Here is a 16,404-nt window from a genome sequence, read left to right as displayed (position 1 = left end):
AGGGGACCACAGCCCCCCGGGCTACAGCGCGCGGTGGCGAGGGGAGCGCGCGGCACGCCGTGCACTTCCTGTTCGAAGCGCGCCGCCATCCACCGCCCCGCGCCGCCAGCCTGCGTCCGGGCCAGGCCCGGCCCTTCTCGGAGTCCCGGGCCCCGGAGCGACGGAGGCGGGGGGACGGAGCGGGCGCCCAGGCCTCCGCTCCCCGCGGGGCTCCCGCGCGCTCTCCGGCCCGCCGCCAGCAGCCGAGCTCGCCGCCGCGCCGCGGTCCAATTGCGCAGAGTCTCCGCGTTTGCACCTCCTCTTCCCCTCCTCCTCCTCCCTCCCTCGCCCAGAAAGGGGGACGGACCTCGCTCCAGGCTGCGGGCTGGTTTATTCTGCGGCCGAGGCTCACGTTAATATATATAGCGTCTCGCTCTCGCCAGATCTTCCGCTCAGGCTCAGGCAATAGGAGGGCTGCTTCTCAGTGTTTAACTGCACCTGCCTGTCCGATTACCTCTGGGAATCGGGGAGTGGCGGGGAGCCGGGAGGGTGGGAAATGTTGCCTCGCCTTGCCAAAGGAAGAAAACTTTGTCACCCGGCGGGAGCCCGCTGCCACGCGTAGCCCGAGCCAGGACGGCCTCGGGCTTCGGTTCTGCCTCGGACGATCCCGTAGGAGGAAGCGGACACGTGAACCCGGCGGTCCCGCCGACCGCCACCCGCGGCGGGCCCGAGGTCCCTGCCCCACCTCCCTCCCGCGGAAGTCCCCACGCGGTGTCTTCAGGCGGGAGGGGACAGTAAACAGCGCCCGCGGCCGACGGCGGGGGCCGGGCACGGGGAAGGAGAGGACCGAATTCCAGGAACGGGTCACCCGGAATTAACTTCGGCTTAAAGTTATGGGAAGCGCGGCCATGGACACCAAGAAGAAGAAAGATGTTTGCAGCCCCGGCGGGAGCGGCGGCAAGAAAAACAGCAGCCAGAAGCGGCGTTCGCTGCGGGTGCACATTCCGGTGAGTCCGGCCCCACGGGGCCTCCCGCTCGCCGTCCCCCGCGGCGCTCCGAGCCGGCGCGGAAGCGGTTAACGCGGGCGGCCCTGCCGCCGTGCGCGCCCCTCCTGCCGTTCCGGGGACGGCTGACGGCGCGGGGCCGAGCTGCGCCGCCGGGCTGGGGCTCCCTCTCCCGCCCCGCCCGCGTGCCGCCCGAGCCGGGCGACCCACCGTCTGCGGCCGGGCGGGCTGGGCGTAGCCCGGGATCCCGCCGGGTGCGGGTGCGGGGGGCGGTGCGTAGGGTTGTTTTTGTTGAAGGAGGACCGTGTGGATTGCGCTCCGGGGAGGTGGAGCCGCGCGCCGCGGCTGGGGACCGACGGGAGGGGCGGTGGGTGGGGACAGCGGGGGAGGGGGCGGCGGCTGTGTAGCTGCGCCCTTAAACGGACCCCCCCCTCCATCCCGCTCCCCAGCACCCAGCTCCTCATCTTCCCTCGGGTGTCTCTGGACCCGGGGCGGGAGGCTCCTCTGCAGCCGGCCCCAGTGCCTGACCCTGGGAGCACATTTCAGGCATTTGGAGGCTCCAGACCCCCTAAGGCGTGCAGGGCCCTCGCGAACTTCAGCCCTGGTCACGCCGGCCGCCGGGCCGGACTTTGGCGACATCGATCAGTCTGCAGCTTGACTTTGTCCGGCTGGAGGGCGTGGCGGGCTGGGGTCGTGCGCCCACCCTGCGGTTTGCCTGCCCCTGGCCCCCCCGCAGCCTTCCCTAGCCACTCCATGGGTGGGTGGATGGGGGGTTGGTCTGATGCTGAGCCCCGCAGCCCTTACCTGCACCTGAAGGAAGCCCCCAGCTGGGTCACACCCCCAGCCTTCACTAACCGAGTACACATGTGTCCAAACACACACACAAGAGAACTTCGTGGAGGATGTAATGTTGATGATGGGTCACCGGTCTTGGGCACAGGGCTGCCTCCCACCTCACCTTGTTACAGACACCTCCTGGAAGCTAATCCTTCCTGACAGCCCCTGGGGTAGGGTGGGGGAGTGAGGCAGGGGAAGGTGGGGTGCTGGCCAAGCATTTTCTGCTGGGAACTCTCTTGGGCACTTCACTCCGGTGTTTGTTGACTGCGCTTCCTTCCCAGTCCTGTGTGCAAACACTGGCCAGGAAGGTCAGGTACTGGGGGAGCCCCAGACATCTGATGGGTACTTCAGGGAGCAGCCCCAAGTTGGGACAGGTGGCCAGCCCTCCCTGGCAAGGAAGAGCTGAGGGAGCAGGTGACTGGGCCCAAGCTTGCAGTGTGACCACCAGGGTGGTGACCCAAGCTTGCAGGAATAAGCATGCCTTTGAAAAAATAAACATCCTATTTGAAAATGAGATAGTCCTGTTTACATTCCTAACGTGAGATATTTTGAGCCATATTTGTAAATGAAAAGTTAGACACCAGTAGGCGAAGCTTCCCTCTGGTAGTCTTCACTTGATGGAGCCATTTAACCACTCAGCTTCTCCTGTTTGTCAAACAGATAATAGCTTTGCTTTGTCCCCCTTTCAAGTCTGTTGATATAAAATAACTCGCGGGAAAGCTCATACCAGTGCAAACTGTTATATGAATGTGTGGCTATTACACTTAGATCAGAGCATCTACTTTAAAAGAGAGAAAAGAAAATGACAACTAGTGCCCAGGCCATATCCTATTCAGGCTGGTCTCAAATGGGCACACGTGTGTGGGGCGAGCTCCGGAGGGGTGGAGGGCAAAACCCAGAACCCCGAAAAGGACCAAGCAGCCAAGGTGTGACGGCGGAAAAGCCGCCATAGAGTTGGAATCCTCTCACCAGCCCTCCTGCTGCTGGTGATGACTTTGGCTGCTTTAGACGTCGTTCTTGGCCTGATGCAGCCCTTACAGAAAGTACCGTTCACTCAGTTATTCCACAGCACGTGGGCTGCGCTCCTTGATGGTGAGATCCAGGGGGAAAGGAGAGGGCCTCTGTCTGTGCTTTCACAGGGCCTGCATTTACTGTGTGTTTGGGGGCAGGGGCAACCAAGAGGGTGTTGTCACTAACAACTAGTAATTACCTGTGGGTCCCTGTGCTGGGCTGGGTGAGAGTTACATGCCAGCTGGGAGAATGTGGCATTCAGACAGATGTTTGCAGATGACAGGTTGACCGGGGCAGGCGGTACCTGCTTTCAGAGGGGAGAGAAGGGAGAGATGGCAGGGCATTGACATGTTCAAAGAGACTCTGCGCCCAGAGGTGGTAGGCAGGACAGAGAGGTGTCAGGGGCATGGCGGGGGATCACCCCTGCCAGGGAACCAGCTTGAGCCCCCCTCTGGAGTTGGGATGTGTGGGGCTGTTTCCAGATCTAGCAAAGGACCCCTTTTTCATGGACGAAAGGGTTTGAGAAATCAGGGTAATCGGAAATACGTGAAGGTCAGATCAAGGAGAGCCTTTTATCGGCCTTATAAGATTTAGCAAGTAGAAATACTAAATGCCCAGTTAAATTCGAATTTTAAACACTGAACAACTTCTTAGTGTACGAATGTGCCAGGCACCATTTGGGATAAACTTATACTAAAAGAAAAACCGTCCGTTGTTACCCACAGTTCCACTTTAACTGGCCTCCTGTGTCTTCTCTGGGAGTGCTTCCTGGGAGTTAGGCCCAGGAATGAGGATGCCCCCCCTGGAGCCCTTGGGAAGCTCAGTAGAGGCGATGGGTGTCCTTCCTGCTGCGCCCAGAGCCCACCCGGGGTTCCCTGCAGCCTTGCTGGACAGCTCCACTCCACACCACGGCTGCTCACTGTCTCTCCGCCCCTCAAGGACGCCTCTTGAATAGTGGCAGCTCGCTCAGCCTGAGTACAGGCTGGAGTGGGAATGTCGGGGTTGGGATTATGCCCTAAAGGGGCAGCCCTCACCAAGGAGGAATGCAGGTGGGGGAAAAGGTTCTATCTTGGGTTCTGTGGAGGCCTCCAAGGGTCCCAGCAGGACCCAGCCCCGGTTGCCCAGAGTGGTGGACTTAGCAGTCATTCACCTGCTCTTTCTGTCTGGCCTGACTTCCTTGCCTTGCCTCCCCCGTTCCCTGGGATAAACTACTGAATCCAAGTCATTGTCTCACTGTTTTGAGGGGGAATTTCAAGTCAGAGGCTTCCCTGGTGGCTCATACGGTAGAGAATCTGCCTGCAGTGCAGGAGACCGGAGTTCGATCCCTGGGTCGGGAAGATCCCCTGGAGAAGGAAATGGTAATCCACTCCAGTATTCTTGCCTGGAGAATCCCATGGACAGAGGAGCCTGGTGGGCTCCAGTCCATGGGGTCACAAAGAGTTGGACACAACTGAGCGACTTCACTTCCACTTTAAAGTAAGAAGCAATTAAAAGTGATGACGACACCACTTCACGGAGCAGAGTTATGGGGACTGGGCTGGTGTCAAAGGAAGCGATCAAATGCTTGGGTAAAAAACCCAGAGATCAGCATTTGAGGGCTTGAACTGTAGTAATGATAAGAGAAAACAGACAGAGGCAAGATGGAAGATGGTCAGCTGTGGTGGCTGATGGATGGCAAGGGATTGAGCTGGCTTTAGGATTGCAGGATGTTTGGTATCAGGAGCCGGTTCTTGGGGGAAGATTGTGAGTCTGTCACAGCCCAGGTGGACTTGAGCAGCGAATCAAAGGGCATCACTTCTGCCGCCTCCCCCAACACCTGGTGGTCATTGGTGTTCGTTTCCCAGGATGCTCGGGATTCTAAAGAGCGGCTCCTGGAAGATACCGTGGCTCTGGCAGTCCAGTGGTGGGGTCCTTTGGTGGCGGCCAGTGACACTAACTGTGGTGTCCAAAGCAGCTGGGCTATTTTTCTGAAATGGACATGACTGGACTCAGTCTCCAGCCTCACATCTGATGCGTAAACAGAACTATGACCAAGGATGTTGGGGGAGATAATTGCAAACCTCCATCCTAGGCTCTTTAATCTAGATCTTTCTTTTTAATTTATTTTACTTCTTTGTTTTTTACTTTGTAGTTTTTTTTGGCTGCACTGGGTCTTCATTACTGCAGGCAGGCTTTCTCTGGTGATGGTCAGTGGGGGCGTCTCATTGCAGTGGCTTCTCTTGTTGGGGAGCACAGACTCTAGGGCGTGTGAGCGCAGTCGTTGCAGCTCATGGGCTCAGTAGTTGTGGCTTCCAGGCTTAGTTGCTCTGAGTCATGTGGGTTCTTCCCGGCCCAGGTATTAAACCAGTGTCCCCTGCATTGGCAGATGGATGCTTAACTACTGGACCACCAGGGAAGTCTTTTAATTTAGATCCTTAACCCTCTTTTACCCTGCTGTCCTGCCAGCAGCATAGCACATGCTGTGCCCTGAGATAATGGAAAAGAGGAATCAACTTTAGGGGATAGACTAAGGGCTGAGGTGACAGTGGGTGGTGGAGACCCACAGTTACTAACTAAAGTAATTCACTAACTGAATTCTGCTGAAGGGAGAATGGCCCTTGGGCCTGATAGAGGGTGTTGCCTTGCTTGGCTTCGGTCTCGGAGTGGGTCACCTTTGGGGGAGACCCTCTTAGATCTTGTCTGGGCAAAGGGGAGGAGGGAGAGGAGAGGAACGCCTGTGTGCAGGCTCCTCTGGGGCTGCCCTGGGCCTTTAAAAGTAGCAAGACAAGCGTAGCGTTCAGAGTCGTGGTGTGCTGGCACCTCGCCTGGGTTCGCGTTCCTCCGCCTTCATCCCTAATGGAAGGCAGGAGCAGTCATCCAGGTGGTGGGAATGCTTTTAGAAAAGAGCTCATTAGAAGCCTAGCTGTGCCTGGCGACCTGCCAGAACCCTCTGCCCGAGCAGCCATCGCTGGGAGTTACCATGTGCTTTCCTCCTTTCTGTCCGAGAAAAAGAATGTGCCCTGTTAATGCGCAGCCTTACTGTAAGTGGTGACCGCTGGCTGTCTTTTTGACCGTCTTATGGGACCCTGGGACTGTTCACAGGCCAATGATGGGGTAGGAGGCCGGGGGGCAGGGAGGACTTTGGAGAGAAGGACCCACGTGGGGGCCCGTGGGGACACGGAGGCAGCTGGGGGAGGTCAGCCTCGGTCCGAGACAGTGGCCCGATACTTACTGCTGCCAGAGTGCCCAGCCCCTGCATCTCCTGGGAGAGGGGCAGCAGAAATCCGTGTCAGTCCCCAGAGACAGCCTAGAAATAGAGCCAGGAGCAGCTGGCCGGCCTCAGAGGTCATGGAGACCCAGCGTGGCTTGGGCCGGTCGCTGGGGACGTCTTTGCTTGTGGTGTCTCCCGAGGGAAGCCTCGCGCTGCCTGAAGCCCAGTGCCCTTCTCCTTGTAGATGGGCCTGGGACCAGTAGCCTCCATCCAGCCAGATTCTCTCTGCTGGGCAGGGCATGAAGGAGGGGGCCCCGCCCAGGACTGGGAGCTGCCTTCTACCCCGCGCAGGACTGCTCACTGCCCACCTCGCCGCTGGAACTTCCTGGACTAAAGCCTCGGTGAAGGGAAAGCGGGTGCCGTGCGGCAAGGTGCGGGGGTGTGTATCATCTTTGGCCTTGACCTTGGTCAGCGTGTACCACCTTGAGCACGATGGGTTAGGGTTTAGGACAGTGTTTTTCAAAGTGCAGCTCACGGACCAGCCTAAGTCAATCCTCCCAGTGTTTGCTTAAAATGTACATCCTAGGGCTCAGTCCAGAGCTGCTGAATCAGTGTCTCTGGGGCGTGAGACCTGTGGTTCTTTGTTTCTGATAAGTTTTCTGGGTGACTCTCAGGCCTCCAGGGATTTAACAAAGAATTGCTTTCCAACTTCCTCAGTGTGTGGGCTGTGACTCTTGCGTGTGCTGAGTCGTGTCTGACTTTTTTGCGACCCCATGAACTGTAGCCAGGCGCCTCTGTCCATGGGGTTTCCTGGGCAAGAGTCCTGGAGCAGGCTGCCATGTCCTTCTCCAGGCCGGTCGTCCTGACCCAGGGGTTGAACCCACATCTCCTGCATCTCCTGCACTTGGCAGGCAGATTCTTTACCACTTGAGCCACCGGGGAAGCCCCCTGCCCCCATGTTATTCTTTCTATCAGTCTGTCCATCCCCCCATCTAAGTATCTGTGTAGCTATCCATCCATCTCTCTAGCATCTGCACTCTTCCACCTGCCGTTGAGAAGAGAGACTCTTGGCTGCTGGCGGTAGAACAAAGGTAGAGTAGTTCTGGCTCCCAGATAAAGATGAGTGTCCAGACAGGCCCCCAGCCCGAGTACTCGCTGGTGGTCCAGCCTCTTAGACCTCACTGCATTGTTTCCTGACTTTGCCCCTCAGTGGCTTGATGCATTTTGGGCACCCTGAGCACAGGCTCTTACAGGGCCCAGAGCGTGGTTTTGGAGGAGGCAGGGGAGTCAATCATGGAGCCCCCGGAACTGTTCTGTGTGGCTCCGGGGTTTATGAACGAGGCCTGGCTGTCTCTCTGCAGCTCGCAGGGTGTTGGCTGGACTGACTGTGGGGTGGGCTTCATGTAGCGCGTCGGCTGAATGCACAGCTAAGCACAGTCCAGCTCTGGGCCTGTGGGGGGCACGGGTAGGCAGATAACAGACATAGGGGTACCCTTCCCGGAAGATTCCACCCTACAGACTACGCGTGGATCTCCATGGACCAGCTCACCTAGTGACCTAGGCAGAGCACCAAACACGTGGATTTGCAGAATCACACATCCAGTGACTCACAGGCTGGATTCCCTGTCTCATCTTCTTGTCCCCACTTACAGCTTGTCCCCAGCTGAGAACAGGTGCATCCCCCGTCCCATGGTTGGTGACCCTATCGTCACGTCTAGCCTCTGCTGCCCTGGGCCCACTCTTTCCTAGCACCTGTCTGTGGAGGGTTCAAGGTCCTTGTGTAAACCGGGCTCTGAACACTGCCTTGTGGCCTCATGATAAATGTGATCATTGATATCCTGGGTCATTATTGCGCCAAAAGGACATCGTGAGTTCTGTGGTTCCAGCAGCAGCGGCGGCCCCACACATGTGTGTTCAGGGTTGTGTCTTTCCACACATCATAAACTTGATCTGGTTCTCAGCACTTCACCGGTATCTTTCCCTGCCTGTTTCCTCCTCCAGTAAAAATCTAGCAAAACTGTCTTCTATTACTGATCTGCCCCCAGGGGTTTCCCTTTTGACCCAAGTCTGACTCCAGAAAAACTGGAAGCACGTCTTAACTTGCCAAGGGCTTTTCACCTGCTCAGACTTCATTCTGTTTAACTTCAGCACATCAGCTTGTGTCTTCTGAAACCATCCAGACACGTAATTGTGCTCTTCAACGATGCTGTTTCTTTTTTTGTTTGTTTTTTGATGTTCATTTATTTGGCTGCCTCGTGTCTGAGTTGCAGCATGTGGGATCTTGGTTGCAGCAGGCAGGATCTTTTGATGTGGGGCACAGACTCCAGCTGTGGCACGGGGCCTCGATTGTCATCTCTCGGGCTGAGCTGCCCTGAGGCATATGGGGTCTTCGTTCCCCAACTAGGGATCAGACTCACGTCCCCTGAGTTGAAAGGCAGAGTCTTAAACCACTCAGCCACTAGAAAGGTCCCACAGGATGCTGTTTCTTAACTATCTGTTTTTCTTCTACTTTTCCCATCTTGATATATTTAGCTCACTGCCAGCGATGTCTGTTTCTGGGCACTATTTCACTTTTATGGGGTTACTCAGGTCACCAAACAGGCCACAGACCCTGGAAGAGCTGGGTTAGAATGGCCTTCCTTCCCCATTCTCCCCCATCCACTACCCCCTCTCTGACCCAGAACAGTGGGTATCAACACATGTGAATGCCCGTGACTCCCACCTCTTTCCAGACAGTGGCCCAGCCCATCTTGATATCCCTGGACAGCAAACCGAATGTCAGCATGTGGTCAGAGGCTTTAAGATAAGGGACAGACAGTGGCTGATGCTGTGCTGAGCACTGGAGGTGAAGAAGTCCTTCATTTGCTTGGTCAGTCGACCGTGACCTTGCTGTCAGACGGGCGGGGGAGCCTCAGGGGAGAGGCTGCGTCCCCATGGCTCAACCCCAGGGAATTCTTAGAGAGACCCCCACTGTGCGCTGTGTGCAGCTGAGCAGAGGAAATGGTTGAGGGCTTGTCAGCCGGGCTTCCCCTCCAGGGAAGGCTGGTTTAGCCCCGCGTCGGAACGGTTAACCCCAATCTCGCTCATCTCTTTCTTCCTCTGCCTGCTTTGAAAATGATTTGATCCGCATCCTTCCCTTCCTGTTGACAGGAAGCCCTTCTCTGCCAGCTCACGGCTTGTCACACACCCATCAGATATCATCCGGGCTTTGGGGCTCGTGCCAGAGCCTCTGTGTGTTGATATACTCTGACCTGGCAGCAAAGTCGCTGATGAATGGACAACAAAGATCACTTTGCTCTGGGTCACCCCAGGGGTCCAGCCTTTCTTCCAGGTGGCTGAGGCCGGGTCTTAGCTGTGGGAGGCATGCAGCCCTGCCCACCTCCTGCGGGGACCCGTCGGGGGCTCAGTGCAGAGCTCGGCAGGTGGTCCTGCGGGACCTCACTGGTGCTGGGTGGGGGGGGACTGGAGGAAGGATATGATGGGGCCAGAATTTTAGGATGTGGGGGCCAGCTTCTCATTTGGAAGGAAATAGGGGGGTAGGTTGCTGGGAGCATATTTACAACTGGGCACCTTTAGAGCTGGAACTGGGAAACCCGTGAGCCCATTTCTATCTGTTTCCCAGGTCTCGTGCTAGACGTTGAGGATACAGAGGTGAACGGGATCATAGATGACTTGTGTCTCCTGAAAGATGATGTAATCCTAACCTCTGGTAGCAGTGACTGTGACCTGATTTGGAAGTAGGGTCTCTGCAAATGAAATGGCTAAGTTAAGCTGAGGTCAATAGGGCTGGTGTCCTTATAAAAAGAGGAAAATATGGATACAGAGGAGCTTACCCTGGTGGCGCTAGTAGTAAGGAAGTCACTGGTCAAAGCAGGAGACATAAGAGACGCGGGTTCGATCCCTGGGTTGGGAAGATCCCCTGGAGAAGGAAATGGCAACCCACTCCAGTATTCTTGCCTGGGATAATCCCATGGACAAGAGGAGCCTGGCGGGCTACAGTCCATGGGGTTGCAAAGAGTCGGACACGCCTGAAGCGACTTAGCACATGGATACAGAGACACAGAAGGAAGATCATGAGAAGACAGGCAGAGGTTACAGAGATGCTGTCATAAGCCAAGGATCCCTGGGGCTACTGGGGACTGAAGAAGCAAGGGAGGGCCCTCCCCTGGGGTTCCGAGGGAGCGTAGCCCTGCCCACACCTTGATTTCAGCCTCTGGCCTCTGGAACTGAGAGAGAATTTATATACTTTTTAAATGCACATTGTTCGGGAATTTCCCTGGCGGTTCAGTGGTTGAGTTTGCCTTCCAATCTATACTGGGGTGTGGGTTCCATCCCTGGTCGGAGAGATAAGCTTCCACAAGCCTCAGGGCCGAAAAACCAAACCATAAAACAAACAATATTGTAGTAAATTCGGTAAAGACTTTAAAAATAGTCCACGTCCAAAAAAATCTTTTAAAAAAAGTCAAATAGACTTAAAAAAAAAACACCCACCGTTTGTTTGTGGTACATTATGGGGCCCCAGGACCTCATCCAGCAGAGTCCCTGCCTTCACAGCACTGTTGGGGTCAGTGGTCATTGCGCGGTCATCCCCGGGCATTCTTGTCCACAGGATATTGTGAGCACCCCAAAGCACTTTCTTCCTCCTAGCAATTTGGACGGTCCTTGATGGGTAGTGCCATTTGTGATCAATATTACTGATGATCAGATACCCTCTGGGACGACACATTGTCATCAGATTTAGCAATACTGATGGAGCACTTGCTCAGGATGCCAAGTGTGTGCTTGTATATAAGCTGACTCTGCTTATCTCCGAAATAACCCTGTGAAATACTATAACCATCATTATCAGTGTTATTTTCCTTATCACAGAGAAGGCAGTTGAGGCTGTCCACAGCACCCACCTATTCTAGTACAACCTGCCAAGAAAGCTGTGTTGTGTTTAACCTGGGTTTTTGCCATCCCTGCTCTGCCCTGCCCCCGCCCCACGTTGATGCCCGTGAGTGGTCCAGGCAGCCTGGGGTGGGAGGCAAGACTGCCGGGCAGGACAGACACCAGCCCCAGGATGGGCACAGGGAAAATGAAAGATCTGGTCTGCCTTCCACAGGTTTGCCCTTGGGGTTGACCAGGGGTTTATTTGCTCCCTTTTACAGAAAGACATTGAAGCCTGTGATTTACCCGTCTCATCTAGAAAATAATCTGCCATTTATAATTTCATAGATCTTATTTTGTAGTTCTTTCTCATTTTGTCATTTTTTTAATAAGAACTGAATATTAGGATAAACAGCAAAGCAGGAATCAAGACCTTCTGTGCTGGGTATTCTTTCAAACGGCTGCAGGGCTTCTTACTGAGTTACCAAACATTTACCAAAAGCCCTCTGTCTGCCAGGCACTGGGCGGGGCTGAGAGTAAAACTATAACCGGGACGGGCTCAGCCCCCACCTCACAGGCTTAGTGCCTACATCCGGTGCTCCGGGCACAAGTCACCATGCAGGTTCACTTTTGCCAACAAGTACCCCAAATCACAGTGGCTTAAAAAAGCAAGCATTTATCCTTCTCAAACATATATAAATATATAAATAATAATGAATAATGTATGCAATAATCAATGTTAATCTTATTACTATATATTTATATACTATATGTTGTGTAGATATAATTATATAATGTGAAAAGTGAAAGTGAAAGTCACTCAGTCATATCCGACTCTTTGCGACCTCATGGACTATACAGTCCATGAATTCTCCAGGCCAGAATACTAGAGTGGGTAGCCGTTCCCTTCTCCAGGGGATCTCCCCAACCCAGGGATCAAACCCAGGTCTCCCGCATTGCAGGCAGATTCTTTACCAGCTGAGGCACCAGGGAAGCCCAATTACATAATCTAATTATAATTATGTGTAATATAGAATAACATATTGTACTTTTCATACATTATAACAGTAACTGTTAATTAAATATTATTTTATAATATACTTATTACTATATTGAGATTTTAAAGTGTTAGTTGCTCAGTCTTGTTTGACTCTTTGTGACCCTATAGACTGTAGCCCACCAGGCTCCTCTGTCCATGAAATTCTCCAGGCAAGAATACTGGAGTGGGTTGCCATTTCCTACTCCAGGGGATCTTCCCGACCCAGGGATTGAACTCAGCTCTCCTGCATGGCAGGCAGATTTTTTTACCGCCTGAGCCACCAGGGAAGCCCAGGATCTTAAACAGGTTGATGTGTGATAGTATTATTGTTTAATAATATGTTATTAATTGTACAATTGCTAGATAGTATTAATAATATTCTTTGTCATACATACTACAAAGAGGATTGCAATCTAGGGTCTACACTTGGCTTGGACACCAGGATCGTATGGAAACTGCTTCGTCCCCAGGACAAGTGAGCACTCAGGGGCTGTGAGTGAGGTTGAGGAGCCCAGGTCCTCCGGAGGCTGGTATTTGATAGCACCCCCCCCAACCCTCGCCATCGGCTTTCATCACTAAGGAGAGGTGAGCCTCGGGGGAGCTCCTTTGCCCTTGGGGAGAGGCCAGTGCCAGGAGAAGGGAGAGGTAGCTTTTCACCGCTCTTCTTTGCTCGTTAGGTGTATTATGAGATTTCTGAAATGACCTTGGAGCACAGGTAATAGAATACTCTCGGCTCCAAGACAGAGGGAAGTGCCTGGGCAGCAGTATCCACCTGGGTTAGAGGGGGAGCCGGGCAGGGAGACCACCCCAGCAGGCACGGAAGTGGCCCGGAGCTTGCGTGGTGGTCCGGAGCAGAGAGGTCGCTGGTCACTGCTGCGGACCATGGAGGAGGCAGGCCCCAGCGCTCCAGGATGGGCCACGGTGGCAAAGCAGGCAGCAAAACTCAGGTTTTCTCCTGGAGGAATGTCAGGAAGAGAGGAGGCCCTCCGGGCAGGTGGGCCCTCGGCACAGGTGAGGGTGGGGGGCACTTCTGGGGAGCCTGGTCCCAACTGCCTGGCCTGCGGGGAGCTCTGCAGGGGTGTCTGCCCCTCGGGGTAGACAGAAAACGTTTTCAAAGCAGCTCTGTTTTACGCTGGCTCGAGTCAAGGCTGCGGGCAGTGGTGAGCGATCGTAGAGTCCTTTCAGCACAGACCCAGGCTCCAGGCTTGCACTGCTGTCTGCTCTCCTCCTCTGGACATGGTGACCTCGGTCTTCAGGAAAGGCTCAGAGCACAGCTCCGGAGGCTGGGTGTGTGGGCGCTGCATTTATGACCGTAATAAAATATGAAGAAAGATGGAAGAAAGAAAGATGGCGCTAACTCGTGTCCGACTCTTGCAATCCCATGAACTGTAGCCTGCCAGGCTGCTCCATCCCTGAGATTCTCCAGGCCAGAATACTGGAGTGGGTTGCCATTTCCTTCTCCACAGGATCTTCCCAACCCAGGAATTGAACCCAGGTCTCCCACATGGCAGGCAGATGCTTTATCAACTGAGCTACGTGGGATGCCCCAGTAGAATATGAGTTAAAGTCAAATGGAGGCTTCCCTGGTGTTCCAGTGGTAAAGAATCCACCTGCCAATGCAGGGGACCACGGGTTCGATCCCTGGTCTGGAAAGATTCCTCGTGCCACGGAGCAACTAAGCCCATGTGCCACGACCACTGAGCCTGCGCTCTAGAGTCTGTGAGCCCCAGCTGCTGATGTCCATGCTCTGGAGCCTGTGTTTTGCAATGAGAAGCCCGTGCATTGCAGTGAAGAGCAGCCCCCCACTTTCTGCAACTAGAGAAACCCCAGGTGCCACAGTGAAGATCCAGCACAGGCAGAAATAAAATAATAAACCTTTAAAAAAGTGAATTGGACATTTAGGGTTCTATTCCTTGTTTAATGGTGAGCTACCTCTCAGTGATGTCCCTGACCTTCACCTAAAAATTATTTCAGCCAGTGCATCTGTGCTGCTTCTCGCTTTGGTCCTTCTGTGGCAGGGCAAGGAAAGAAAGCCAATGGGGCAGGGGGAGAAGCTGGACGCTGGGGCAGTCACAGCGAACTCCAGCTGAGCCCCTTGGGATGGAGATGGCCCTTCAGGGTTGTCCAGGATCGGGGCCACGTGGGGGCCAGACCCTCATTGCCTTAGCTGGACCACGTGCTCCTTTGAGAGCGGCGTGCACTTGCACCTTCATCTCCCAGCCCCAAGGAACCACTTCGCACAGGGACACCTCTGCCTTGATGTTGGTGATGAGAAACTGCAGACGCCAAACAGCGAAGCCAGAAGGCTGCTGGGAGAAGATGGTGGGTGCAGATATGGAACCTGGCAAGCTCCACCTGGGGGTCAGGACACCCCCTGGGGGCTCCCGGAGTCTCTCCCGCCTCCCCCACCCCCAGAGGAGTCGCTGGCCCTGGAGGGTGTGTGCTCCCATGGGTTGGAATGCGACCACCTTGAAGAAGGTGCTGAGCTGCTGGCCTGCTGGGGTGAATGTGTGTGTCTGTCCTCATCCCCTTGGGCACCCACCGCTGAGGCTCGCCTGGGGATTTTGTGCTTCGATTCCAGAGAGTGTGGAGGGCCTTTGGGGCCCCTTGGGCTTCAGGTGGGGTCAGGGGCTGGGCTCCCCCAGCTCATCCCCGGGTGAAGTGGGATCAGGGTTCTGTGGTCATGGCCCTGGATGCCGTGAGCCACTCTCGGGTGAAGCCTGTCTGTGCTTCTGACTGCCACCCCTGCTGTTGCAGGCGTGGGCTGGAACCCACTGCAGGAAGGAGGGGAGGAGGAGAGCTGGTGATAGAGCCAGGGGAGGGCGGAACGGCCGGGGGTGGGACGGAGGAGCCCAGTGGGGTCACAGGTGGGGCGCAGAATCGGGGGAGGAGAGTGGATTTCTGTAAGTTCTGGTTATGCCCTGTCGCAAAAGAGGAAGGTGAGATGCTTTTTTAGCCTGTTTTTGTTGTGGTTGTGTTTTAAAATTTTTGTTGGAGTATGTTGTCTTAGTCCCTCTTTTCAGTTCAGTTCAGCCGCTCAGTCATGTCCAACTCTTTGCGACCCCATGGACTGCAGCACGCCAGGCCTCCGTGTCCATCACCAAGTCCCAGAGTTTACTCAAACTCATGTCCATCGAGTCAGTGATGCCATCCAGCCGTCTCATCCTCTGTCGTCCCCTTCTCCTCCTGCCTTAAATCTTTCCCAGCATCAGGATCTTTTCCAAGGAGTCAGCTCTTCGCATCAGGTGGCCAGAGTATTGGAGTTTCAGCTTCAACATCAGTCCTTCCAATGAATTTTTTACGTAGTAGTGCATATGTGTAAATCCCAGTCTCCCGGTTCATCCCACCCCTCTTTCCCCTCTTGGGGTCTGTGTGTTTGTTCTCTACGTCTGTGTCTCTATTTCTGCTTTGCAGATAGCCTCCTCTGTCATACAGAGTGAATTAAGTCAGAAAGAGAAAAGCAAATATTGTATAGTAATGCATATACGGAACTTAGAAAAACGGTTCAGATGAACCTGTCAGCCTGTGTTTCTGTCTCCTGGTTCTGCGGGTCTCTCCTAGAGCTGCTAGACGTGCCAGCGTCTGCCTCCTACCTCCCTCTCGAGGCTGGGGTCTCCTCCCAGGCTGCACGTTAATAGTTCTTCTTTAGGGAGGGGAGAAAGCATTTGATGGGGGGAGATGGAGCCTCCTCAGGGGCTGATGGGCCCTCCCGGGGCTAGCATCCTGTGATTTTGTGATGCCTGTGGACACTGCAGATGCCTGACCACCGACCGTCCCTCCCAGCCCTCATCGCCAGCAGCAGGGCTGGGGCCCACTGTGGGAAGAGTCTTGGGCCACGTGGCAGACGGGGGTGTTCCAGCCCCAATCCCGACGTGGACAAGTCCTGTAAGCCCAGAGTCCCTTCTGCTACACGAGATGGCTGTCTAATTGGGCAACAGAGGATGACACGGCTGGATGGCATCACTGACTCGATGGACATGAGTTTGAGCAAGCTCCGGGAGATGGTGAAGGACAGGGAAGCCTGGCATGCTGCAGTCCATGGGGTTGCAAAAAGTTAGACACGACTGAGCAACTGAACAACAGGCCTCAGAAAGCTCGGGGAACCAGCGTCTGCTGAGGAGGGGCAAGACACTGGCCAGCATCTCTCACATGTGCTGAACCCTGGACTGAGGCGGGGTGCATGCATTCCTGGCACGTCAGCCCCCTGTCCTCACCCGGAGCCAAGAGGGGTCGGATGACATTGGTTTGGAAGGCCCAGACCCCAAGGAGCCCAGAGATCTCCTGCAATCCTGAGATGGAGTCTGCCAGCGGGAGGCTGGCACCCCTCACAGATCCGTGCAGCAATAGGTCGACAGCATGGCTCCTGAACAAGAGGGGTTGTGGGTTTGGGGACGTGGGTCCACTCAGCTGGTTAGTGGCTGAGCCAGCGCGGCAGAGAAGAAGCGCCAAGTGTCACAGACCCTCAGCGTCTGCCC

General features: G+C 55.0%; 1 protein-coding gene across 2 annotated transcripts in view; it reads left to right on the top strand.

The window, feature by feature from the left end:
- The first annotated feature begins 383 nt into the window (after positions 1-383).
- PRKAG2 (protein kinase AMP-activated non-catalytic subunit gamma 2) overlaps positions 384-16,404 on the top strand; it is a 293,481-nt gene continuing 277,460 nt past the window's right edge. For both annotated transcript variants that reach the window (XM_043464194.1, XM_043464192.1), the window contains exon 1: positions 384-986. In XM_043464194.1, coding sequence (XP_043320129.1) covers positions 873-986 — 114 coding nt within the window. In that variant the 5' untranslated portion in view covers positions 384-872. The remainder of the gene's footprint in view (positions 987-16,404) is intronic.

Source organism: Cervus canadensis, chromosome 3, assembly GCF_019320065.1.
Source record: "Cervus canadensis isolate Bull #8, Minnesota chromosome 3, ASM1932006v1, whole genome shotgun sequence".
In the NCBI taxonomy this organism is placed as follows: domain Eukaryota; kingdom Metazoa; phylum Chordata; class Mammalia; order Artiodactyla; family Cervidae; genus Cervus; species Cervus canadensis.
This window is presented reverse-complemented; position numbering and strand designations above follow the sequence as displayed.